The 25,757-nt window shown below is 40.3% G+C and overlaps 2 protein-coding genes across 2 annotated transcripts; both read left to right on the top strand.

Moving 5' to 3' along the window:
- The first annotated feature begins 264 nt into the window (after nt 1-264).
- On the top strand, nt 265-4,619 carry rwdd (RWD domain containing 4). The gene is made up of 7 exons (XM_051075495.1): nt 265-453; nt 1,192-1,272; nt 1,449-1,558; nt 1,879-2,029; nt 2,291-2,399; nt 3,652-3,701; nt 3,840-4,619. Exons 1-7 carry the CDS (start codon nt 430-432, stop codon nt 3,864-3,866), a joined length of 552 nt encoding a protein of 183 aa, XP_050931452.1. The 5' UTR covers nt 265-429; the 3' UTR covers nt 3,867-4,619.
- Nucleotides 4,620-5,347: 728 nt separating this feature from the next.
- LOC108895207 (NACHT domain- and WD repeat-containing protein 1) lies at nt 5,348-24,399 on the top strand. The gene is made up of 28 exons (XM_018693861.2): nt 5,348-5,508; nt 5,946-6,014; nt 6,291-6,356; nt 6,455-6,520; nt 6,715-7,036; nt 8,057-8,256; nt 8,366-8,778; nt 9,587-9,741; nt 9,908-10,122; nt 10,530-10,669; nt 10,765-10,875; nt 12,369-12,527; nt 12,724-12,847; nt 13,046-13,249; nt 14,223-14,567; nt 15,587-16,119; nt 16,624-16,763; nt 17,314-17,442; nt 17,574-17,782; nt 17,975-18,100; nt 18,184-18,317; nt 19,250-19,378; nt 19,569-19,816; nt 20,882-21,047; nt 22,435-22,612; nt 22,893-23,026; nt 23,311-23,447; nt 24,201-24,399. The coding sequence occupies exons 1-28, from the start codon at nt 5,461-5,463 to the stop codon at nt 24,359-24,361; spliced, it is 5,061 nt and encodes a 1,686-aa protein (XP_018549377.2). The 5' UTR covers nt 5,348-5,460; the 3' UTR covers nt 24,362-24,399.
- The last annotated feature ends 1,358 nt before the right edge of the window (nt 24,400-25,757 follow it).

The following is a 25,757-nucleotide window of genomic DNA, read 5'->3' as shown; positions in this document are numbered from 1 at the left end:
TCTCCCTCAGAGAAGAATTACATCTCATTTTCTATTCCAGTTAAACCAATGGCATTAATAACCTATATCTGATTTATTTTTGGATTTCTTATATTAAAATTTATATATTATACAATATATAATATATATATTATATATATTATTCATATATGTATCAATCCCACTGCTCCTATTAAATGATAATCTTTATTTATTAAAATAACGTAAGCACACGTCAAACTGCATCCACGAATGATGCGGTTCCTATTTCCGTGGCATATCTTATTGCGCATGCGTGTACTAGCATGGTGACACTGGCTGTACCAGCTGGGGAAGTTGTGAAATTACAGAGTAAAGTTTTAAAGGCAGAAATGGGCTGTTAACTGTGGATTTTTTATAACTTTGAAACTGTAAAGAGAGAATATATCACACAGACACAGAAGGAGAACCATGACAGCAAACGAGGATCAAGAGGTACGAATGAATGATGAACTGTAGTGTGGTAGCTCCTGTTAGTTGCTAACAGCTAACCTAATGTAACTAGCATGACTGTTAACATTTGAGTGTGGTGGGGCTGCGGAGCCTAGTTGACAGCGTTTCTGCTCAATAGACAGAAAGACAAATGAACATGTCAGCCTTTATACAGTGTGCCAGATCTCTGTTTAGCTAGTAAAGCGACCAGACCAGGGTGTCAGGTGTGTTTTAGCTGTTGTTAATCCCTGATTCGCGTCGTTCATATCATGCCAAACTCCGTCTACAATCTGCTAAATTAATGTGTGTTTAATTATAGCTAGGAATGCATGCCATATAAACTGCAAGTAATGGCATTTTCTCAACAGAAAACATGCACAAAGCCATTCGGCGCATATTGTTATCCATCAAACATCAACATACTAATAAAATATCGACATTTTACCGAAGCCACCGTTCTCTGTATACATAACAACATATGGCATTAGTTAAGTTAAATGTCGAATTTAATGGAAGTAATTTTATATTATTATATTATAATTAAGCCGAATTTAACATAAGTCACCATGGTCTGTGTGTAAGGATTTGTTTCTACCCTGCATACTCTTCAACATTCGCCAGGTTTAATTTACCATATTTTTGAATGGTATTTGGAGTGTGGAGGCTGTCAGAACATACTGCTTTTCTAATTAACTACTTCTATCAGACTAACCTGTCACTGCCCTTCTTAATTAATCACAGATGGAGCTGGAGGCTCTTCGCTCCATCTATGAGGGGGATGAGTGTTTCAAGGAAATCAGTCCAGTGTCCTTTCAGTTCAGGGTGAGTGCTATCCTCTGTACTGTCCAAGTGTGCTTTATTACCCATGCCTCAGGAACATCCAGTCTCAACAGGATATAAACTCTCGAGATTCTTCTTCACTAGTACTTAAGACCTTTAATCATTGTTAAGTTCCATTCTGTTATTGTAACTTGTCTTAACTTCTGTTTTCTATAAAGGTAGGAGACCTTGAAGACACTAAAGCGTTCATCTTGGACGTCACATGGCCAGAGACGTACCCTGAAACGGCCCCACAAATCTCCCTCGATGCTTTTTTCAACAACAGGATGTAGGTTGCAAACACTAATGACAGATTACAAGATGACAACAAAATCTGGAAACACCAGTCAATTGATACCTATTGCCATTACAAGATCCTAAATTGTAAGACTGTACAACTGTTTTGAAGCCTTACAGATATAAGTTTGTGAGAGTGACTGTAATGTAATAAACAAAGAAAGTACAAAATTTGGGTTAAAGCCATAATGTGTTGGGTTTTTTCCTTTCATCAGGTTGAGTTTTTGACTGCAGTATGATGCTGGTGTTCATGAACACACACATATAATAATATGCTCTTTTTTTCTTTCAATTGTGTTGGTTCACCAACAGCTCTGCAGAGACAAAGCAGCTGATCTTGTCGAAGCTGGAGGAGCAAGTGGAGGCTAACCTGGGGACTGCAATGATGTACACCCTGTTTGAGTGGGCCAAGGAAAACCAGGAAGCCCTCATGGAGAACCATAAGCCTGTAGTGACTGCTGTGGTAAAAACATAAAAACATTTCACTACTAGAGTTTTTAACATTCTCTCAGTCTTATGATCATCTTGAGAGCTCAGAGCTGATCTGCTCAGCTAAGCTGCACAGAGCTCTGTCCGATTCAATTTCTGATTCTGCACAACTTTCCTTTGCTTTTGTAAGTGTCATGATTGAGTGTGTCATGATTTAAAGTTTTAAACAACATTTGACAAATAGCTAGAGTCATCATGTTTAAAGAAAATAACTGGTTATCTCTTGTTGTTTTAGACGTTGACATCCAGCAGTGAGGTAACAACAACCAGCTCAACAGCCAGGAAGAAGGAGAAGAAGGAACAGCTGACCAAAGCTCAGAAGAGAAGGATCATCAGCAGAACAGGTACATCAATCAGACCAGTCTTCAGCTCATCATATTTATACTGTATATCTCAGTCCATTAACTAGAAATACTAAAAATTTTCCTACTAATTTCCTACCAAAATCACCCTGTTCACAGCTGTATTACCAAATGAAAATAACATGCACAAACTCTAACAAAAAAGAAGCCTACTACAGGGCTTAATGGGTCCATAATTTTGCCGGAACTCGATGTGTAAAAAATGATTTTGAAAAAAGAGCAGCAGTGTAGTTCATATCATTTGTGTTGTGCTTCACCATTCACGCTATGTCTGCCTCAAAATGTTTTAGACATACTGACATGCAGACCTGAGACCTGCTTTAGTTCCATAGGACCAGTGTAGTGGGAATTTTTCTGAGGGGGGAGATGCTGATTTTATGACATCATCAAAAAGAATCCTGCACGCGCGCACACACACACATACACACACACACACACACACACAAAGGGGTTAAATGTTCGCTGTGACCGTTGCTGGTACTGGCTGTCTCCTCAGAAGAAACTGAAGTTGTTGATCATTGTAATTGACATCTTTATGAAAGTAAAACACTATATTTTTCTGGCGACTTGAGATTTCAACGTGAGGTTCATAAATGAGAACAAGCTGCGTAGCCTAGTATCACTTTTCTTCTCTTGTTTTTCATGAATAGGTGGCAGTGGCTCAGGATGATGATGATCATACTAATGAAATGTTTTGTCTTTTATATGTATTTTTATATGTTGGCTATTACAAAGAGACATTTGTGTGTTATACTTGTTTTTCAATTGCTAATAACACCGGTTTAACAGTAAAATTGCTCTTTTTTCTTCTGCTGCTGCTTATCATCATTATTATTATTATTATTATTGTTGTCTTTTTTAAAAGCATGCTGAAAGAAGTGGGCAGAGAGTGTTCCCCCTCATCCCCCACCCACTACACCTCTGAAACTCTGAAAGATGCCATGCCCTTAAAGGCTATTCCATTACTGTACAATAAATACTAATTTTTCCGTATGTGCATGGCTTTATCCACATTCCTTTGAATTTTCAGATGTACTTGCTTGGTTCAAATATGAGTTCGTAAAAGTTTGGCCTACTGGTGGCTTTTGGTGTCATGAGTTTATAGTTTCAACCTTAATTTAATTTTCATTCGGTCTGTAGTTCAAATGTTAAAATGTACAATAAAGCCTTAAGTTTGGCTGTCTGGTATATAGTCAAGATTCTTTCTATATAACATGAGGATTTGTGCTTTCAGATAACAAGGGAGAGCTGCCAAGAGGTTGGAATTGGGTTGATGTTATCAAAGTAGGTGCATTTTACCTTTTCTCCACTAGATGATGCACTTAAACATAATTTAAGACTGAGTCTGCAGTAACATTATTAATGACCTGTTTCCTCTTCTTTTGTCTTTTCTCCGTGTTCACTGCTACAACCTTCCTCCAGCATGTAAGTGAAAACCACCTTCATTAAAATGTATTCAAACAATCCTTACCACAAAGCACGGTTGCATAGTTTTTGTGTGTTTTTCTTGCAGTTGAGTAAAACAGGAGGAAAAAATGATGACTAAGCCCAGAGGGCAGTGATCTGGTGCTGCTTCATACGAGAACCTGCAGTGAAGTCTGAAATCACTGCAGCCTGTTGATGCTGCTGTCTAGAAGCCTTCACATCCAACCTCACCAACATGTTACACTCACAGTGGCTGCTTCCACCCTGACAACCAAAGCAGGCAGGGTAACAGTGGACTTCAGGACACACATACACACATTCAACTACACTGAGACTTTGCACTGGGATTTATCAGAAGCCCTTGCTGTGTTTTAAGTGTTTGTTGAAAGCTGCCACATGAAGAGGAGCGCATCATCTGGTTTTGTTCATTCACTTAGTGATCAGATATTCTGCTCGGTCATCCATCAGGGTGGAGTGCGCTTGAATACTTGCTGTCACTGCCATGTTGTTTTCAGTCAGTGAGATTAGGCCCAGCTATCAGGTACTGAGCCATAAATGTTGGATTGCCTATGTTGTTCTTAATGGATGTGTCAAAGTGTCAAGTAGCATCTTGCTGTTATTCTGAGGTATCGTGACTTTGTGAAAGCAGAAAAATTTTTAATAACAAACAAAATGTTACTTACTTTCACCACTTTCTTATTTTGATAAATGTTTCCTTTTCCCTATGAATTCAAAACTTGTTTTTTTTATATATAAATAAACCAGATTTGGTCTGTTGCTTGTCAAGTAATTTTTTTTTTTGCCACAAGCATTGCTATAAATGCAGGAGCACATTGGCAAAGACTGACCAGTTGTTGTCAGAATCAAGCACCCAACTGTATAACAACTTTCACCACCTGTGTTAGACATATAGCAGGATTGACTGTTTCAAGGCTACATTAAAGTGTAATTGCATTCCTGTTTCCCTAATGTCTTAAATTACAAATTGGTACAAAAGAAGTTGATTTTGCCTTAAAACAATCTGATGAGTGGGTTGTTGCTACTATTGAGGAAGGTTATGTCATATATACATCCTGTATACTGTCACTTTTACTTCAATAATGATTTTGCTCACAACAGATAGACACAGAATGTCACACAGTATAGTGGAAAATATAGGAGAGTAAATAAAAAGTTAAAAGTTTTTCAGTAGACTAGTCAGAAATGTGTTCTGGAGTGGGACTTCACTGAGAAGTTCTGAGTGGAATGGACCTTTTACCAACCTAAAATGAATTCAAGAAGTGCTGCAGTGTGACTGTTTTATTGTAAAGGACCAGATGGAGGGTGTGGAGTCGGTGGCCAAATGTACATGATAAGAGATACCACATAAAGGAGAGCATCTGATGTCAGCTACTTCTTAAACAGTGTACTTCTATAACACATCATGTGCAGGTAGATGTGACTGTAAGGCTGTATGCTATGCAGTAGAATGAAAAAAAGGGAAAAAGGTCTTTTTTGTTTGTTACACTGAAAGTGTTTCTCATTCAGGTATTCTATGCCACGCGGCGTTTTATTTTGAAATTCACGACCGGACGTCGGGTATGTCGGTCTTAACAGATGAACGGCAGAAGATGACAGAATGTGGACCTGCTACAGAAACTGGCTTCCCACCCAAGAAAATACGAATGTAAGTGTTTCTTTACGGCACGCCTAATTTTAACTGTCAACAACAGTTCATACTGTCGTTTTTGTTTGTTTGGGAACTCTTTACAGTTGGTTTTACACAGGCCTCTGTCATTAATTAACCATAATAACACAGCTAAACGAACTAAAAGTAATTTAAACAAAAAATCCGTTATGAAAAGATTCTGCTATTTGACCCAAAGTCTGTTTACTTTACTCAGTAGTGAATGTTAGGTTCCCAAAAATTCACTAATGACCGCATACTGTTAAAAATAGATGAGTGATATATTTCACCTTAATGTTCTCATACAGATAGTGACAATTTTGCTAGGCTAAGATATAAAAAGATTATCAGTGGTTAGTATACAGTAATGTTTTCGTTAGTATAATTGCAGTGTGTCATAGAAGCTGACTTTCTGTCTTGAATGTTCTAAACTTCAGGTCTTGCAGCAGCACAAAGAGGTTCTTACTCTTCCAGCTATAAACAATGGCCCAACGTCACTACGTCAGGTGATGACTGTACATTATAAGTGCTTTTATCAACAACTATGTGACTCCGAATGAATCCTAATGGCTTTGGTGGTTGTACCTCAGTCTTGTATCATGACTGTATGCCAGGGACATGCACAGACATTTTGAGTGGTAGTGGCCCCCAACATTTCTTGTACATAAACTGATTTTTTAACAATTAGCAATTGTTAAAGCTTGTCAGCTTAAGGAAAATTCATCCATCTCACGCACAAACACATATGTGTGTGTATATACCTGTGTGCTATTATTTTGCAGAGAACAAATATGAAGGGGCAGGACACAAAACTGAACAAGGAGTCCAGTTCTACAAATCACTTCAGAGTAAGTGACACTAACCCACTAAATGTTTGCAGATTTATTTTCTGGTGTCTGTTCATTCAGGCATGATTAAACCAGTTGAAGCTGATTTCTGTTTGCAGCAAACAGGCAAAATCCAAAACTCTCACAGAGCATCAGACTTATTGCAACAAGGACATTTTTTCAAGGTATATCACTTATAGACTTGTACATGTCAATAAATGTGACAACTCCATCCTCAAAATGAAATAATTCATAATAAATACATAGAGTTCTAAGTCTGGGGCAGTTTCTCTGTGATTTGTCATTAAAACAGCATAGTGTTCACCTCAAATTACCTGACAACCACCCATCTCAGATATAATGTTTTTATGTTTAACAGGTTGAGGCTGCCAAGGCCTTAGACCTACATGAATATGGAAGAACAAGTGAGGACTTGTCAAAGTTACTAAGGAGCATGGAGGCTCTCACGGGAGAAGATGAGGGGGAAGACAATGATTGGATCAAGGAGGAAAGAGACACAGACAGCAGAACGTGTCTGTCTGCCAAGTCAAGCAAAGATGATGTGGACAAAAGAAGTGACAGCACACTCCCAGTGACAATCTTATGTTCCACAACAACCAATGGAACACAGAGAAAAGAAGAGCCTCCATTTTTTGTTGAAGAGAAGAGATTCATGGTGTATATATGTGGTGGATACAAAGGTAAGAATCAACAAAGCTGACATGTTTTACCACAGAACACTAATTTCTGAATGGCTGGCAGGTGGTATAAAAATATATAAGCCCCTCTTTAAAGGAGCAGTGTGCAGGATTCAGTGGTGTCTAGCAGTGGAGTTGCAACCAACTAGAGAACCTATGATGGCTATTGTGTTAAACATTCCTCTCAGAGGTAGCAGGAAACTGTTTTCACAAGGTCAAAGACAACATTAGCAACTACAGATGGTGACAAATTAAAGGAAAAGCCTAAATAAATGAGAAACATAACAAATACAGATGCTTCCACACATGTGCACTGTGTGGTACAATTAAGCAGTTATCCAATTACTATCTGTGGCATGTATAGAAATGCTGAGCAGGCCCAGTTGATTCTGATATTGCATCAAGACTGCAAGAGGAGAAGATCTAAATGATTCTGAAAGATGCTTCATAGTTGGGGAACAGATGGCAGGAGCCTTGGTCACAAAAACTGCTTGACTGCCCAGTGTTTCAACAGGAACAGTGAATGAAGTGTCATCTGCATTTAGATCTATGGGAAAGACATAAGTAAATAGTGTCAGAAATTATGAGAGTTCAGGTACTGGTCTACAGAGGTGTGGTCAGATGAGTCATCCTTCATCATATTCTCAAGAGAATGGTACAGGCCTAAATGATTGACCCTTGCAGTGACAGGAACTGGTGGCTCTGTTATGTGTGTTATGTTATGGGGGGCATTTTGCTGGCAGGGTTTGTGTCCACTTAGCCCTTTCGTGGATTTTGTTTATATGCTGTGTTTACAGATTGTTCCACTGCCCCCAAGTGGCCAAAAAAATTATTGAATGCTGAGATAAAATTTCTCTACAACTAAAATCTGCGTAGTTTAGTTTGTCCACCCTGTCATATTTATGTTTACTTCTGATAGGAAAATCACACAAAGATTTCCAAATATAACTGCTCAGAGTGAAATTTTTGCAGTGAACCTGAGGAAGAAATATGTAACATTTGTTTTGTGTTTGTGTGATTCAGACACAGTTGCGGAACGAAGGGCACTCATGGAAAACATTTATCCAAGACTGTATCTGTACTGTAAGCAAAGAGGCTATGACTTCAGGATGGTGGACCTTCGCTGGGGAGTTGGAGACCCTGTCGCTGAATGCCATGACACCGCAGAGCTGCATGTGGAGAATCTCCAGCGATGTCAGAAAACCCAGGGTCCAAACATTGTTGTAGGATTTCATCCTATAGTGCTATTTGACAGTACAATAGTTGTCAGCAAACAGCATCTTTTTATCGCAGATAATGAATTCATGGTTGATCCTCTGTTGTGTTGGTCAGTTGTTTGTAGGGCAGAAGCATGAGGTCCAGAGCCTTCCCTCTACTATCACCAGAGAGGCCTTTGAGGCCATAGTGAGAGTGCTGGAGAGGAAACAGCAGATGTCCAAGAACAAACCATTGGAGGACTATCCTGCCACAGGCTCCCAGTCCAGCATCACTACAGACAGCGACACCAGCAGTTTTGTCCAGGAAACCATTTATGGGAATTATCTAAATTTCGAAGAGCAGGCTACAAATTCAGGGCTGCTTAGCCAGAGCTCTCAGAGCTCATTTTTAGATGGAGAGGAGGCCAGACTCAGCCCAGCTGGTGTCCGGAGTCAGGGGGATTTGGACAAAGACCTGACCTTACTCCAGTTGTGGTACAAGCTGGATGAGAATTGCCTTCCTCCTGTCTACCGCTTACTTCCCCTCAGGTGAAAACAGACTTGCTGATCACAGTTTGTGGCACAGCATCATATCTCTCTCATATTATTAGATTTTTTGGCTCTCATTTTTAAAACAAAGCAAAAGGATTGTAAGTTGGACAGTCTTTGGACCAGACTGAAATATCTCAACAACTGTTCCATCATTCATCCATGAAATTTGGTATAGGCATTCTTCTTCCCCAGAGGATAAATGCTAATGATGAGCAGTGATCCTCTAACTTTTTCTCTGCTGTCACCATGACGTTGATATTTTGGTTTTGAGTAAAATATCCCTACAACTGTTTGATGTGTGATTATATTAATGGTCCTCAGAGGATAAATCCCTATGACTTTGTTGATTGTCTTACTTATTGTCAGGTCAAATTTTCAGTTTGTCCAATCGTTTGGCCTATCAAGAAATACCTCTAAAATTAATGACATTCCCATCAACCTGTGCTTTGTGATTAGTGCTAATGTAAGCATGCTATCATGCTAAACTAAAATGGTGATAATGTTAAACATTATGATACCTGGAAAACATCAGCATGTTTTTGGTTTTGTTTTGGTGTGAGCATAGAGGAAGGGCCATGGGATCATCCTGTGGTAACCATAGATAGTTAGAGTACAGAGGATAGAGTAATCCAGCCACAGGTTTTTTGTGTGCAAAGTAGATAATTTGGTGCACAGGTGGCACTAGAGGAAATGTCATCTCCATCACCCTCTTTATTATCCTGTCACAACAATTGGTAAGGTTCTACCTCTGTAAACATGACTGGTTTTAACAACCCAATTCATTATCTTCTGTTAACTCTGATAGCACTCACCATCCTGACATGTTGAGCATGGATGAGCAGCATAGGAAGCAGGCCAGGATGGACTGGAATGCTGCCTGCCACAGACTGTGGGGAGTTCTACAACACAGTGCAGTTGAGGCAGTGGGGCAAGAAGAGGCATCGGTGTTACTCAGGACAGGTAGATTTGGAAAACCACTGTAGTGTTGGAGTATTTTACACAGGTGCCTCACCATGTGGAAAATCGGAGTGAAAGCCAGTACTGTTGCATTGCAGCTACAGTAGATCAGAAAAATGGTACAAACAGCATCTTCCAGCATTATAATTTTTTTGTTTTTTCTGCCTAGTGCTTGACTGGGAGGTGGAAATAGGTATGCAGTCTGTAGCTGAGGCTCCACCAGAGGAGCACTGTCACTGCTACAAAAGAGTCATCCCAGATCTTTACTACAACCTCAAGAACCAACATGCTGCTCAGTATGCTGACCTCCTGAAAGGACAAGCTCAGCTAGATCCAGTACGCAGCACAGCGCACCAGTGTTTCATAGACCGGCTTCATAAAAAGGTATTCTCCATGTCAGGAAAAGCAAACATATACACTACTGTGGCTGTAAAGTCAAAGTGAAATAACAGTTTTGCATAGTTAATATTTTTTTGTTATTGAACAGAAGAAAAAAGCTGACCCAGGCCCCTACTGTACAAGCTAAGGACACATAACTTTTAGTTAGTGGTTGTGTTTAAGCATGTTAAGTGACTGACATTTGTAATATGTTTTGAATCTACCCACTGTGTGACAGCTGACTAGCCAATTAGCTATCTAGCTATCTGATGTTAAGTAGAGCACTTCTCCTTTTGTGGATATTTGTTTGGTAGCTTGTTTGGTCAAGCAAACCAGTCTTTGTAGATTTTGCTCTTGTTTTCAGTTCTGCCTCTTACGTATATTGTATTAATTTCTGTGTCTACATCATCAAGCTGCGCCACACCAACATCTATGAGCGTAAGGTGGGCTGGAGACGTAAAGGCCTGAACCCCAAACACAGTCGGTCACATAGGTTCTACACTGAACGCATCTCCTCCCACTTTCAACGGACTGTTATCAACTCCATTAACAAGTACAGACACATATATGGGAGCTATTTATTAAGAGTGAATATCTCAGTGTTGCATGAGATGACAATATCTACTTTATATACTTTCACTTTCACAGAGTGATGAAGGTCACCAAAACCAAAGGCCCATTTGATATAGTTAGAAGAGAAGTTGTCAGAGTGCAAATACAGGAGGAGATACAGCACCATTTAAACTATGGACTCCACCTGTGAGTAGGTCATTGCATTTATCACCTATTACCAAATGCCAGAGCTAATGTACACCATTGTACACTATTGTATCCATACTTCAGGTCTTTTTTGATATGAAAAAAAAATCCTACACATAGGGGCTCTGAAAAGCTTTTTATTTAAGAAAAACAGTATTAAGGTCTGGTCACACTAGAAAGTGCCACAGTGAAGTAAATATACATTCTCCTGAAATGGCTGGTGCTAGAAACTTGGTAACATAGTGACTTCTTACTAGTTGGTGAACTACTGTAGCCTCACCAAGCACTTTATCAGGAATACCATACTGATACTGGATAGGATCTCCTTTTGCTCTTGAAAACTGCCTCAAGTCTTTACGTCCTGGATTCTTCAAGATATTAGAAACATTTGTTTTATATTCTGCTCCATGTTGACATGATTCACATAATCTCTACAGATTATTCATGCTGCCAATCTTGAGTTCTTCCACATCCCAAGGGTGTCCCATTGGATTCAGATCAGGTGACTGGAGAAACCACTTAAGTTCACTGAACTCACTGTCATGTTCATCAAACTTCTGCTTTGTGACATGGAGCAATATCATACTGGAAATAGCTATTTCAAATTCTGACCCAACCATTTGCATGCTTCAGCAAAAATCCAGATTCATCAGACCAGGCTACATTTTTAGAGTCTTTAACTGTCCAGTTTTGAGCTTGTGCCCACTGCAGCCTCAGATTTATTTCCTCAAGCCTGGACAATGTTGTGTGTGAAAAATGAGAAATATTCACTAATCTCTCAAGAACCATGCCATGGTCAAAGTCACATCACATTCACATTTTTTCTTCTAATCTGTTGTTTGATATGAACATTAACTGAGGCTCCCCACCTGCATCTGCACAATTTTAGAAATTGTACTGCTGCTAAATAATTGGATACTTGCCTGATCAAGCAGGTGTACAAGTGTTCCTAATAAAGTTCTCAGTAAGTGCAAACAAGCTAACCAGCCTGGAGCATGCTAGTCCTACTCAGTCACAATAGTACACCCTGTTAGCCACCTGCTAATAACTTAAATTAAGAGACTTATTTGTACCACTGACGTAGCAGAGTCTCTTAACTGTCAGCACATATTCTGTTCTGTTTTGTGGAGCAGATTTTGCTAGAACTGCATAAAAGTGGATGTTTTAACACAGGCAGTAGGTTACAGTGGTCTCCTCTGTTTTGGACACTCCAACTCTCTGTTCCCTCAACAGCACTGTCAAGACATTCCACTGAAATTAATTGATTTCACAATGAAATTTCGCTGTTTTAAATGCTGATGTGACCAGGCCTTTACTGTCCATGGTAATACAAAGAATGGGACAACATAGACATACAACAACAACATAGACAACTACATTCTTTAAATTTAAACTTATGAACTACTGAGTAAATTGTAACTATTGACTAACTGTAGATTTAGCTCTAGTTCAATTCCATTTGAACTCCAGTGAGATTTCTCTCCATCCCTCAGAAGTAAGGGCTGTACTTTGAGGCAGGCTTTCCTGGCTGAAGTGCAGAGAGCAGTGGAGCAGTCAACAACCAGACCCATACTCCTGCTTGGACCACCAGGCTGGGGAAAGAGCACCACCATGGCTGCAGTAGCACAGTTAATGGCCTCCTGGCTCCCTGGGTGAGATGCTGGTAGAGCTGAGGTAGCTCTGTGTGTTTTGCTGTTTTGCTTTTGTGGTATTCACTTCACAGGTTTGCAGACATGGATTGCCAGAATGTTACAGATGTATTATGCAAGTGTAAACAAACTAAGATAAATGAACCATCAGAGTATCATTGATAGAACCATTCAGTTTTTAAATGTCTCACTGCCTCAGAGCTGTAAAGGTGCTGGTGCACTTCATTGGCCTCAGTGGAGAAAGCAGGAATATTCGTCTGGTCCTGCAGAGTCTTTGTGTCCAGCTGGCTAAAGCCTACTGTTCCCACACACAGCTGTCAGAGGTACTGGACCATCTCATCTCATCACAGCTTTATCACATCACACCAGACTGATTTTGTACTTTTGATTTGAGTCAGACACACACTTTTGACTTGTTAGCCTGTGAATGCTTTGAATTGAGCATTTATTCCTGAAATCAGACCACCCATGACACATTTTGATTCTACAGTAGCTCCAATGGGCATTTTTTTCTGCTCCAGGACCTTCCTCAGCTAATCAGTGAGTTCCACTCTCTGCTGGGCCTGGTGGGAGCAGAGAGGTCTGTGGTGGTCCTGCTGGATGGGCTGGATGAACTGTCAGAGGAACATGGTCCAGACCTCTCCTGGATTTCAACCCCTCTGCCTCAAAATGTCCACCTCATTCTTTCTGCAACCACTGACTCCCCCTGCACTCACACTCTGCAGGTCAGTACAACTGAAGTGAATTAGATGAGAATTAGAGAGATTAGAAAAATAAGAGAGAAGCATACAAATGTGAGAAAAACTGAACTATATTTCTTTAAAAGAACGACATGGATTTGAGGTACATTTGCAGAGCACCTGTAGTGATAGCAGCTGAACAAAGAAAATAACCTGCATGAAAACATGTTATAAAAATATGTTGAAAAATGTAAGTAATAACAGTCAGACGATTTGAAAATCTGAACATTTTGGTCAGGAACAAGACCATCTAAAAAATGTACTCTGATGAAACTCACTAGCTACATCCAGTAAAAAATAGAAAAATGGCAGCATAAATACTTTCATGTGGGTGAGATAGACGCAGCTGTACCAGTTGTTGTTAGCTTGACACAAATAGAACCTCTTAGTTCCTCATAGTTTTATGTATCATCATATCTTAAATCATATGTCTGGAAAATTTGTTCAATTGGGGAAATATGATGTTAATCAGGATTATGCTGAACCATTTTACTTATTTGTTCAGCAATGTAATTTCAGTCACAGTCAGCATACTAAGACTAATATGGCTCCTCTTGGTGATCAGTCAAGAGTGTCTTTAATGCCCAGTTTAAGAAAGAATTAACTTGAACTTATGTAGAAAAAGCAAAAAAAAAAAAAAAAAGCCCTAATTACTCAGCAAAGTTATATTGTGTTGCTTTAAGCATGGGTCAAAATTAGAATGTAGGTGTGCAGTAAAAGAGTCTATGTGCAAGGCTACATTATCTTCAGTTTTGGCCCCACATTAGCTGATGAAGATGTGAAGTTGAAACTTTGTATCTGTATTCAATAAATGGCCTTTTGGGAGCATTTATTTGGTGTGCAGGCATTTCAGGTGTTTTTGCCTTTTAGCCCACACACCTGAGGACATGTTTGAATGTGCATACATTACCATTAGGCAGTCATTAAAAAAAATATAAAAAATTTCACCTTCTCCCAGTCAGCCCGTCCCACCGTCCTGTCCCTCCCTCCTCTCAGTCCTGATGACATCACAGCAGCATTAGAGGCCAAACTCCGTATTGACCAGCGGTGTCTGCAGGAGCAGCAGTGGCAGCTGCTGGTCCAGGCCTGTCTGTACTGTCCCAGCCCTCTCTACCTAGAAGCAGCTTACTCTGAGTGCCTTCTTTGGACCTCCTACACCACCCAGAGCAGCCTCAACCTTCCAGCCAGCCTGGAGGGCCTCTACCTGAGTCTGCTGGCTCGCCTGGAGACACAGTTGGGGATGCAGCTGGTGAGACGGGCTGCGTGTCTGATATCCATCTCTCGCTGGGGTGTCACTGAAGAGGTGGGGAAAGCTATATTTAACTACAAACTGAATATACATTTTATCACTAAATCACTTTTCACAGCATACCATAAGTTTTCTGACTGAAACTTGCAGATACTTGAACCTTTCTTGAGATACAGTCAACATTTATAGCTTTCAGGCTGAGAGGGCGATGCAGGTAAAACATGTGCATGAACACACATAATCTATCCTGGCTCAAACACCTGACATGGGTTGAATATGGGTTAGATGGTGTTTGGTGAACATGCATTTCTCTCCCTGACCTTAGAACAACATTTAACAATATTTTTATTGTGGTTCTGTTTATTTGTAAATTTTACCAGTGCTGTCTCTGTGCTATGATGAACTATAAATCCTGACTGAATGAGATTACAGTAGGTTGGCATTTTCCACCATATGAGAGGTAACAGTTACATTGATATAGATTTAAATTCCTGATCCCACTTCACAAAAAAGAAAAAGAAACCTGTTGTCACCCATTAGAAGTTCATCCTACAGGCCTTGCAAAGTTAATTACAGTACTGCCCAAGTCCACATTCCTGGCTCTGCTGTTCCCATTTTGAGAGTATGACCAGTCCACTGAGTTGTCCAATGTTGCTCCTTAAATACATTTTAAGAGCAATGTTGTGCAAACATCACTAAATGTTGCTGCCATTTAGCTGTTTAAACAAAGAGCATCTTGGTCCTTCATAGTTGGCTCTTTTGCTATTTGAGATTTAAAGCAGGCTCTGAATGCAAGGAGCTTGTTGGTGAAACTCAGGGATACATCCCTGCTGTAGAGGTCCACAAGGCGTTGTGCATCATCCTGCGCACTGTCCAATGTGGCAGGGTAGACAGCTTCGAACAGTCCTTAGTTTCACACACAGAGAAGAACTTCTAATGTCCAGCCTCACAGTATACACCATTAAGCCACAGTATTAAAACCAGAAAACCAGTTGGTTTTTATATTGTGACTAATCGGTCTATAAACTACATTTAACTTCTTTATTCAATCTATGTTCATGTCCCATCATCAGGAGTTACTAGACCTACTGGCCAAAGATGGGAAGGTACTCGAAGAGGTGACCACAGCTCACTCATCCTCCTTTTCCAGCCACCCCAGGGTGCCCTATGTGTTATGGGCTCGACTGAAACACTACCTTGGCTGTCACCTCAGTGAGGTCAAGACAGATGGGACATGGGTGTACCGCTGGACTCATTCTGAGCTGAGCCATGTATGCATAAATCACTATTTGAAAACAGATGATTCTCGCATGCTACTGCACGCTGACTATGCAGACTACTACAGAGACAAGTCACAATATGCACACATATTTCAGCCACTGGCATGGACAATGGGTGATGGAGAGGATGGTGAAGATATGACTAAAAGTTACAGATTCAATCTGAGAAAACTTCATGGTTTGCCCTACCACCTAGTCCACTCAGGCCAAATCCTGCCCTTTCTGTCTGAGTGCGTCTTCAACTATGAATTCCTGCTACATAAGGCCTGGGGTCTGTCTGTCCTGGACATAGAGGAGGACCTGAAGAAGGCTGTGCTGCCAGACAAGTAAGTCCTATCAGAGGACAGTACAGAACGCTGTCCTTTTGACTGCCTTCAACATTAATGATATATGGTAACAAGATGCTATTAGTGGGAGACAACAAAAATGAATCAGTGAATCAGGAAGAACATTCTTGTTCATGCAAGTTAGTAAGATAGCAAGAAGGTCCTTGCTTTTAATCTTGGGTTTGGTTCTGTTTCATGTCTCTGACTGCAACACATTACCTTTCAGTTTCTGCAGTCAAGCATTCATTTTTCAGGACCAAGCTGATCTCCCAGCTAACATAATAAATATAGAGATTTTTCAACTGTGCAGATCCTGTTCAAAATTCCACACATATCATGGTAGTAGAGTAGAATGACTTAAAGATACAGTTTCCCTCTCTTATAGCTCTCACAGTAAGATATATTTGAGTACTGGGAATCTTAAAATGAGTTATTTTGTTCAGTGCATACTGTTCACCCATTAAAGGCCTATCTTTTGTCAGTAAATGTACCTTGTCTCTACAGGGTGCTGGTAGATGTAGAGGTCCTGTTGGGTGCTCTGGAAATGTCTCGGGTGGTGCTGCAGCAGGACCCCTGTCAGCTGGCCTCTCAGCTTATGGGTCGACTGGGATGCATGGTTACTGAGGACCATCCTGTTGCCAAAGGTATGCAGTTACAGAATCTGCACTGAAATTATAGTTGCAACGACTTATTTACAGTAATACCAAAACCAAAAGTGACACAGCAAAATTTATTCATGCATCATTTACAAAATACCTGGCGCTAGAATCTTGGTAATTCCCAGCACCAACTACTCCCAGAACTTAGTGAACTCCTGCAATTAGTAAGCTAACCACAATAGCTCACCAGTTCACTTCCTTGATAACTGCAGACTATCTATCAATCTATCTATAGCAAAAATGCTAGCCAGTTAGCCTGTTAGCTCAATTGTCTACAGGATTGGAAGTTCACACAGAGCCTTAAATCTTAAATGTTTTAGAGGGAGTTTTGGGAAACACTGATTTCTAGTGTTATTTCTATTTCCAGGGACATGAGAATAGTCAACTTAAATATAGTCAGCCTCTTGGCAGCTACTTTTTTTCAAAGGTCTTTGCATTTAGCCTTCAGTTACTTACTTAGAGGATACTGCATAGTGCACTGACCACTGTATTTTTTGCAATATCTGCTCATCTCCATACTATGTGTCTGAATCAGGTGACCCACTAAAATTCAGCTACCTCCATGCTCTTCTGGCTCAGTGTTCCCAGTCCTCTCTGCCTGTGTTACTGCCCTCCTCCACCTGCCTGCTGCCCCCAGGAGGCCTCCAACACACCATGCTGGCAGGTAACACTGAATATATGCTGCTTTGATTTACAGTTGAATGAACCAGTGCTTAAGGTACATACTTGTCCATCTGTAACTACGTGTACATACTGTTAAGAATAATCAAATTGAATGATGGTGTGCTTACACAGGTCACCTGACCAATATGGCTGCCCTGGGAGGGAGCCAGAGAGGACCCTTAGGTGTCACCAGTGAATCAGATGGAAGCCTGAGGTTTTGGGATCTGGAGCAGAGGCGGGTCATCAAGAGCCTAAATGCAGTAGGGGGAGTTGTGGCAGATTCCCTCACCCTGGGTTTAGATGATAGGATGCTCATAGTCCGCATGGGTCAAAGACTACAGGTTGGAATGATGGCCAAGTTGTTAAAATGGGATATACAGCACTATGGGGAAGGAGAAAAAATAAGATTCTTTGGGGAATTGTCATTTTATGTCTATTGGGTACAACTGTTAAACACCACTGAAAGACTCATTAATTAATTTCTTCAAATCTGTATTGAAGATGATGATATACAATCTCTGGCTATGTTTCAGGTGAGAGAGGTGGAATCTGGACAAGTTGTGTATTCAGAGAGTGACTCTGTGGATGTTCCCATTGTCACCATGACTTGTGAAGGACAGCTCATGGTGATCTTCTATGATGGAAGTCATCTAGTCAAGGTTGATAAAATCTAATAATAGTTCATAAAATGTGCACATAGGTAAATACTGAGGTAAATGTGTGTCTTTGGTGTGATTGTTAGGTTTTTGATCTGGCCTCCTCCTGCTCACTCCTGCACTGTGTTCACGTGTCCATGAAGCGTGATGCCATCCACAAAGACCGCTCCATTCTGCTGTCCAGCAACTCCATCAAAGACTATGTTCTCTTCGCCTACAGGTCAGACAATGTCAGTTTACACACAGGTCACCAATGCTTTTAGGATATGTTAAATATATTGCAGTGATGATACTCAGCATGTATGTTGATTTGACAGTTGTCTCACTCTACACTACACCAGTGAGTGTATCAATGGTTTTATCAACTAAGAACTTGTGTCATTTGATTTATGGAGCTTGGACAATAGGAGGACACAGTGCAGAGAAATTTAGTGAGTCACTTAAAATGTAACTATATGTTGATTATTACAACCCTATTCACACAACGGGCCTCTTTAGATTTCAGTAGGTCACTATGAATATCACATGATGACGATCTTAGCGGCATCACATTCATAATGTATGAGACATGAGTGTCACTGCACTGACCTTAAATAATATCACGTATCTCTGTTAACAAGATGTGAAATCAGGCCTCCATAGTATCCTGACAAATTTCGCCGCTGAGTTCGAAAACAGTTGTGAATTATTCAGACCGGGCACTGGGCGACTGAATTAAAAGCAACTGCGTGGATGCTTTCAGAGTAATTAGTGCAGAAATCATACCTTCACACCTGACACGAGGAGGTATCAGATAAACAACAAACTAGGTCACTGGTGTTCGCTGGTAATACAAGACGACAGAGACACTGATAATACGGAACACCTCAGAGCACCAGCTCATTTACAGTTCGCTTACTTCATTGTGTCAGTGTTAACTGAAAGTTATCATGATAGTGATAAAGCCTTCATCTTCAAAAGATCAGGCTGTTTGAATTGATGTGATGTCTTGGACAGTACTAGTGTGACTGTGACACACCTTGGATTGATGATGCACTCTGGCACTGTGTTTTCATTCACACTGCTTGTCCTGATGAGCATACTGTATATACAGGTGAAAGTTACATCCTTTTGCATCCTTTCATTTGATGATTTTTCCTGTCTGTGTTTGAGGTCTGGTGGTGAGGCAGCAGTATTCAGTGCCAGAGGGGGCACTGTGCTGTCTGTCCTGTCAGCTCAGCACAGTGCTGCCTCTATACAAGCTGTGGAGATGACTGAGAACTACTTGCTGCTCTTCTGCAGGTACAGTGACATCAGGGACATACTGCAGGGTAAATTCAATACCAAATTCAATGCCAATACTAATAAATAGTATTGTCATTCCCCGCTTTAGATCTATGGGAGATCCCTGGACTTAATCCTGACAATCACTGACACCTCCCTGTGCTGAAACATACGTCTCTTACTACCCACTGTCCTTAATCTGTGTCAGATACCCATACAAGAGGGGCGGTGAAATCATCCACATCGAGCTCTTCAGCACCACCTCCTTCCTGTACCTGCGGTCTATACTGGGCTGCAGCCAGGACTGCATTTCGCAGGTTACTGTCAACCGGGAGGGGACTCACGTCGTGGCCTTTTGCCCCTCCCCTTTTACTGGCATCACTGAGCTGGTCACCTGGAACCTGGAGACAGAGGACCACAAACACATCACTCGCTTCCCCTCAGTACTGACCAAAGGTTTGTTTTTACAGGAGTGCTCAAAGTGTAGCATGCAGATACTCAGAGGTTTGAGAGATTTCATTGGGTCCACGGCAGGATGGTGAATTGACAGTTCACTAAACCCCTCCCCCAAAAATCAATTAACAACAATAGCAACAGTAACTAGGCATGGCAGGTCTGTCAAGCTTTGGATTGTAAGTGATGTGCATGGGGCTGTCAGAACATTATTTGATATACAAAGACTTAAAGAGTTCTACAAAACAAAAAACTAACAGTGTAAATCAATCATTACATTAACATGCCTTGCTAGCTAGCTATAAAACTATCTTTACTTCCAAGACCAAGAGTTAGCATGTCATTAGCATGCATTATTAATCATTAAGTGGGGTTACATGAGACATTACAACAGATCCACTAGGTGGAAAACACTGCATTAAATGAAGTCTTTATTGAAGAATGCAAAGATGGCATATGTGTGTTTTGTGGACATTTGTAGAGGTGAAGTTAGGCTGAAGTTAAATCAGAGCTAGGGGTAAAGTTAGTGGTTCTTTCCTCCTTTTTATTGGATTTGGGGACACTTCCTCCTCCTCAAACCCTTTTATCTTTACTTAAATCCTTTCAATTAACCATAAACATTAATGTTTGTGTTGCTTGTCTTCAACCTCAGTCTTTTTTGTGTCTTGTGTCTTTTCTTGTGTCACAGCGTGGAATTAGAGTGACATCATGCATATGGCCACCAAATTCATATTTACAACATTGTTTGCAGCTGGAAACATTAAGAAATTAACAGGAACAGAGAAGCTGTGTTCGTCTACTTCTGCCTTAACGCAGGAAAAAAAAAAAGACCAGTAATTTATAATGATCAATTTGTAGACTGCATATGGATGCTAGATTGTGTGGTGCGATTGCGAAGAGTCAGTTGGTCACTTACGTTGCTTAAATGCACTGAATGAGAAAAGTCAGAGCCTGTTTTGGGAGCATTTAAACCATAGAGAGCAGCACAGCAATGCTTTTCCTCCACACAAGATTCAGTGTGAAGTTGCTCTATGATTCCAGTGATAGCTGTGACATTTTCCTCTTCAGGACTGTGTTTTGACCTGCGCTTCTGTCTGGGGATCTGCAGTGGAGAGAAGCACCTTCGCCTGTGGAATCTGACCTCCAGGATCAATGACCAGACTCTTACCTATAACATCAATAAGCTCAGGAGTGATGGTTCAGAGGAGGTTGTCCCCATGGGGAAAACCCCACGGTACATATTCTTACACCACACTGAAAATAGCAGACCAGTGACCCCGTGACATAGCATCCTTATTTGGTGTCCAGTGTGGGCCAGTTTTCCTGCTTTGAAGGTTAATATGACCACAGCTTTAGGCTGCATACCCCTCGTTTGCTGGGACTTACTGACCCCTAAACATGGCACACACCCAGCCTTAACCACCACCCAGCCACTGACCAATCAGATCACTGGGAAATTGAGTGAAATTGAATTGACATGGACAAAAGTTCTGACTTACAATAAAGTGACCAGTGACAAATAACCATAGCGTATGTATGAGTCTGTATAGATCAGCAGGCTTTGCCTTTTTTTTAAATTATGTCAGAGATACAGAAGATACGCAACAATATGTCCACTCTGGACTGAAAACAGGATTTTAATCACCATAAATACTGCACTAACAAACTCATGTGTGGTGATTATAGCTGTATAATTGTGCACACTATTAATTAACTCAGTAAATAATAAATGCAACATTTCAGTGAGGACCAGGTTTTAATTTCTTTTCTTTAGGCTATTGTTTCACTTATTCATCCTGTATGATAATAGTTTGAGGCAAAAAAAGCACCAAAATATCACTGTATAATGTTGCTTATTCTACTTTAGTTCTGTGTGCTTATATTGTATATATTTCACCTCACCAAATATCACTCATGGGTCTGATGATGTTGCATGTGTTTGGTCTGTACTCAAGGAGTCTACCTCTTTAATGTTAGTTAATGTAACTAAGAGAGAGCCAGACTAAGTTGAACCTGCTTTGTGATGCAGGCACAGACCTGGCAAAAAACCAGTCTACATACTGTGCTGAATGCCTATATTTACATTTACAGGTTATAGTGTGTATATTCCAAAAACATCACTAGAATTGAGCAGAAAAATGTTATTTAAAATGATTGATTAATTACATTACTGATATACAATCTAACTATTTAATTCTTCAGTTACCACTATGATGAAAAGATACCAAGCCAAATGTAATGACCACTTAAATCATGATATGTTAGAAAACTATTGATGTAGTTCTAAAGAGAAATGCAGGAGGTATTATTTTGATATTTTTCAGGTTCCTATCACACACACACACAAAAAAAATTGTGCCGTAAATCCAAAATCAGTCCTACTGTATGTGACTGGTGTCAGTGGGGAACTTGAATTTGTGCTTTTCCACCCAATATGGTGGAATCACTGAGTCGTTGTTGTTTTTGGAGATTTTTTTTTCCAAGAAATGTGAAGGATTGGTATTGGTATCTGCACTATCCACTGAAACAGACCACAAACTGCATGAAGCAGACACACTGAGGGACCATATGATCCATGTTTGTGTTCTGATATGATGGTGTCTGGGTCCCTCTGCTGGCAGGTACGCTGTGTGTCGATCCATCAGAGCAGGGACGGTGTATGTGTGGAACCTGGCCAGACGGCGTTTTGTCTGCAGACCGGTCAGAGTGGAGCACGGCCTCTACAGCAGCACTGATGTGGTGCTTGCTCACAGCTTCAAACTCTACATCTTTACAGACAGGAGCTTAAATAGATTTCAGGTCTGACTATATTTTGATGTTCATTTTCCTCAGCGCATCTGCTTATTTTGAGTACATATGCTCAGTAGGTTTGATAGTTTTTGGTCTACTTTATCATTTGTATCATTCAGTCTCAACTGTGTCCAGACTTACATTTAAAAATGCTTAATGTGACAGCTGCCCCCAGAAAATCAGTATCACTCCCTTAAGTTAATTTCTCTCTCTTACCTAAGTTTGAAAAACTGAACTGACCCAAAGCCCCTGCCCTGGTAACACCTGGGTACTGTGTCTGATCTCCCAGACTCTACTGGTGTATGACTTGATTAAGCGGAGCTATGTGAGGAGACAGACTGGGATCGCATTCATTCCCTGTCTTCAGCATGAGTACCGTCTTTTGGAGGATGGACAGAGTCTCCTGGGCCTGTCAGAGACCAGGTGAGAGATAATCTGTGAAATACAAGGAGCGTGGAAGGCCTGCCATTATATGGATACATCATACAACATAAGAGAAGATGCCCTACTTACATTTATTCTTCACACTTATTTAATTGAAATTCGTACTATGTTCATATGAACTGAGTTAGATTAAAATGACCACATCACTTATGTTAATAAAGTTATTCTAACAGTGAATTTATCACATCAACCTTCAAGACATCACATCAGCAGGTATCAGGTATTGGCCTGCTTATATTTGTGTTTGTTGGATGTTGTTTCAGAGATCATCTGCTCCTATGGGATCTGGGCTCATGCTCCATCAAACATGAGCTCAAACCATCCCACAGAGAGTTGCTCCTGCACAGACGCCCTACCCGAGACCTGCAACCTCACACAGCACCACACAGAAAAATAAAATGTGAGCTACATCACAGCTGACAGTTACCTGACTTTGTGGTCTATGTAGTCATTATTATATTAAAGATTTTAGTCTTAGTTTGTACTACTGCCTGCCTTGACTGATCCCTTTGAGCCACGTTGTGTAGGATTTTATGTGTTTTACAGTCTTTACATTACTTTGATGGCAAAATATTTATAGTGAAGGGAGACACAATGTGAACTGCAGGAAGATGATACCCAGCTACTATTACTTAAAACATTCAGCTTTGCATTAAAATAATTTCATTTCAAAATATTTCTTTTATAAAATATCAGCTTAAAAACCCAGTCATGTGTTTTCACTGAATATAAACTCCTTTTAACGTGATGAAATTAGAGTGTCTTTTCACGTACTAATGACTGAGGGCAGTGCTAAAAGTCTGATTTTTAAGTCAGTGGCTTTAAAGTTGTGAATGCCCTCAGGGTTTTCATCATATTCGAATAATAGTGTATTTAGTCAGAAACACTGCAGTAGATACACATTCATGCCTATGAAACCCTGCATTCCACCTGTAGCCTATTCAGTCCCTCACAGAGACACTGTGGTCTTGTTTTGGAGCTATAGAAATTATCAGCTCTGCATTTAGTCAAGAAAGTAAATAAAACTTAACTTAATAAAAACTCCTCATTAAATTACTCTTCACTAATATCTGGATCTATGATGGCACATGTGCAGACAGGTCATATTGTATTAAACTTTAGAGTGACTTTGAGTTCTCTCTCCCTCCCACAGTGATGCCCTGGGACATTCGGACGGAGAGCCAAGCTGAAAAGAAGAGGAGGCTGGAGAGAGAGGCACAGACGGAGACAGAGGAGAAAAGGAGGCTGGAGAGAGAAAAATACAACTCTATAGACCAGTACCTCCTCAGTGGAGATGAACGAGTACACAGATAAACCCAACTGTACTCTGTTTTTATCTGTTTTTATGAAGCAGTGCTGTAGATACACACATACATACAAAGAGTATGACACTGTGTTTGCCTGAGGTCTTTTTTCATTTAATAGAATTCTTTTCTAATAATAATGTCAGTATTGTTGGCAAAAATATTACAGCATGATCAGAATTGATACTGGCTTTATTCTGCAGGGCTTCTTTACTTCATCAGTAGTTGTTGCATTATTCACCTACACTCTACACCTTTATTTTACAGGTGGTGGTGTGCTCTTATTTTTCTCACCACCTCAATGTGTTCAGCATGGAATCCCAGGAACACGTCCACACTCTGCAGGATAAAACATCACTGCTGAACCTCCACACTGCAGTTCTCACCCACACCGGCAGTCACCTGGTGCTGACCAACTACAACCATGACCAGAGGACCCCATACATCACCCTGTGGGACCTGGATAAAGGAGTGGTGGGAACTCACCCTTTGGTCTAGCATGTTCTTTACATTTTCAGTTTTTAGTTTATATGACTGTTCTGAATGAGTAATTTGACCTCATGTTATGGTTTATACAAATTCTTTAAGATCATGAAAAGACTGAGGAATGAGCCTGGAGTTTGCTGCATAGCTATCACAGACAGTGCAGACAGAGTTGTCTTTGGGGTTACAGGAGACAACAGGTAAATGTATTCAACTTTCTCGTCACTTCAACTACCATTGTTACGCTGAAGACACTCAGTTGTACGTCTGGTTTAGTCCTGAAAATTCTTGTCTTCATATGATGCAGAATGCAACAGCAAGATTTACACTAGACACTAGAGGTAATAGAATATGTCTCTCCAGTCTTAAATTTTACTGGCCACATACTTGTTAAGAATTCAGCTGGAGATTCCATTTATGGGGTGACCTGATAGCAGAATGGTTAGGGCATGTGGGCCTTTGTGGCCTGGAGCAGCTTGGTCCCTGGCTTGACTCCTGATCTGGTCAGACCTTTGCTGCATGTCATTCCCCTGCTCTTTCTCTCCTGATTTCCCGTCTCTCTCCACTGTCCTATCCAATAATGGCAAAAGCCCCAAAAAATAATATTAAAAAAAGATTCTGTTTGTTACTTTTAAATCCCTAAATGTTCTGGCAACACTGTAAATTTCAGATCTTTTAACCCTACATTCTAATATCCTGAAACAATTATTAAATCAGCTGAGTCAGTGCCACCCTATAAAAAACTTTTTTTTTAAAACTTGCATAGACAGCCATATTTATAAACTTTTTATAACTTTCCCCAATTGATTTAATGTTGTTCTTTTCTTTAATGTTGTTCTCTGTATTTGGCCACTCCCTGAAATTCTTGTATTTCTGTAGTTTATTGTGCTACATTTTCTACACACCTATAGCACACCATATAA

Source organism: Lates calcarifer, linkage group LG14 (genome assembly GCF_001640805.2).
Source record: "Lates calcarifer isolate ASB-BC8 linkage group LG14, TLL_Latcal_v3, whole genome shotgun sequence".
In the NCBI taxonomy this organism is placed as follows: Eukaryota; Metazoa; Chordata; class Actinopteri; family Centropomidae; genus Lates; species Lates calcarifer.
Note: the sequence above shows the minus strand (reverse complement) of the source record. Positions and strands in the feature narration are given on the sequence as shown.

Bases quoted from the DNA above. Each gene is read 5' to 3' on its own strand.
- rwdd (XM_051075495.1), top strand. From the start codon at position 430: ATGACAGCAAACGAGGATCAAGAG. The intron at 1,559-1,878 runs GTAGGTTGCAAA...GTTCACCAACAG, and splicing joins GCTTTTTTCAACAACAGGAT to CTCTGCAGAGACAAAGCAGC. The intron at 2,400-3,651 runs GTACATCAATCA...TTGTGCTTTCAG, and splicing joins AAGGATCATCAGCAGAACAG to ATAACAAGGGAGAGCTGCCA.
- LOC108895207 (XM_018693861.2), top strand. From the start codon at position 5,461: ATGTGGACCTGCTACAGAAACTGGCTTCCCACCCAAGAAAATACGAAT. The intron at 18,101-18,183 runs GTTGATAAAATC...TGTGATTGTTAG, and splicing joins ATGGAAGTCATCTAGTCAAG to GTTTTTGATCTGGCCTCCTC. The intron at 21,048-22,434 runs GTACATATTCTT...CTCTGCTGGCAG, and splicing joins CCCATGGGGAAAACCCCACG to GTACGCTGTGTGTCGATCCA.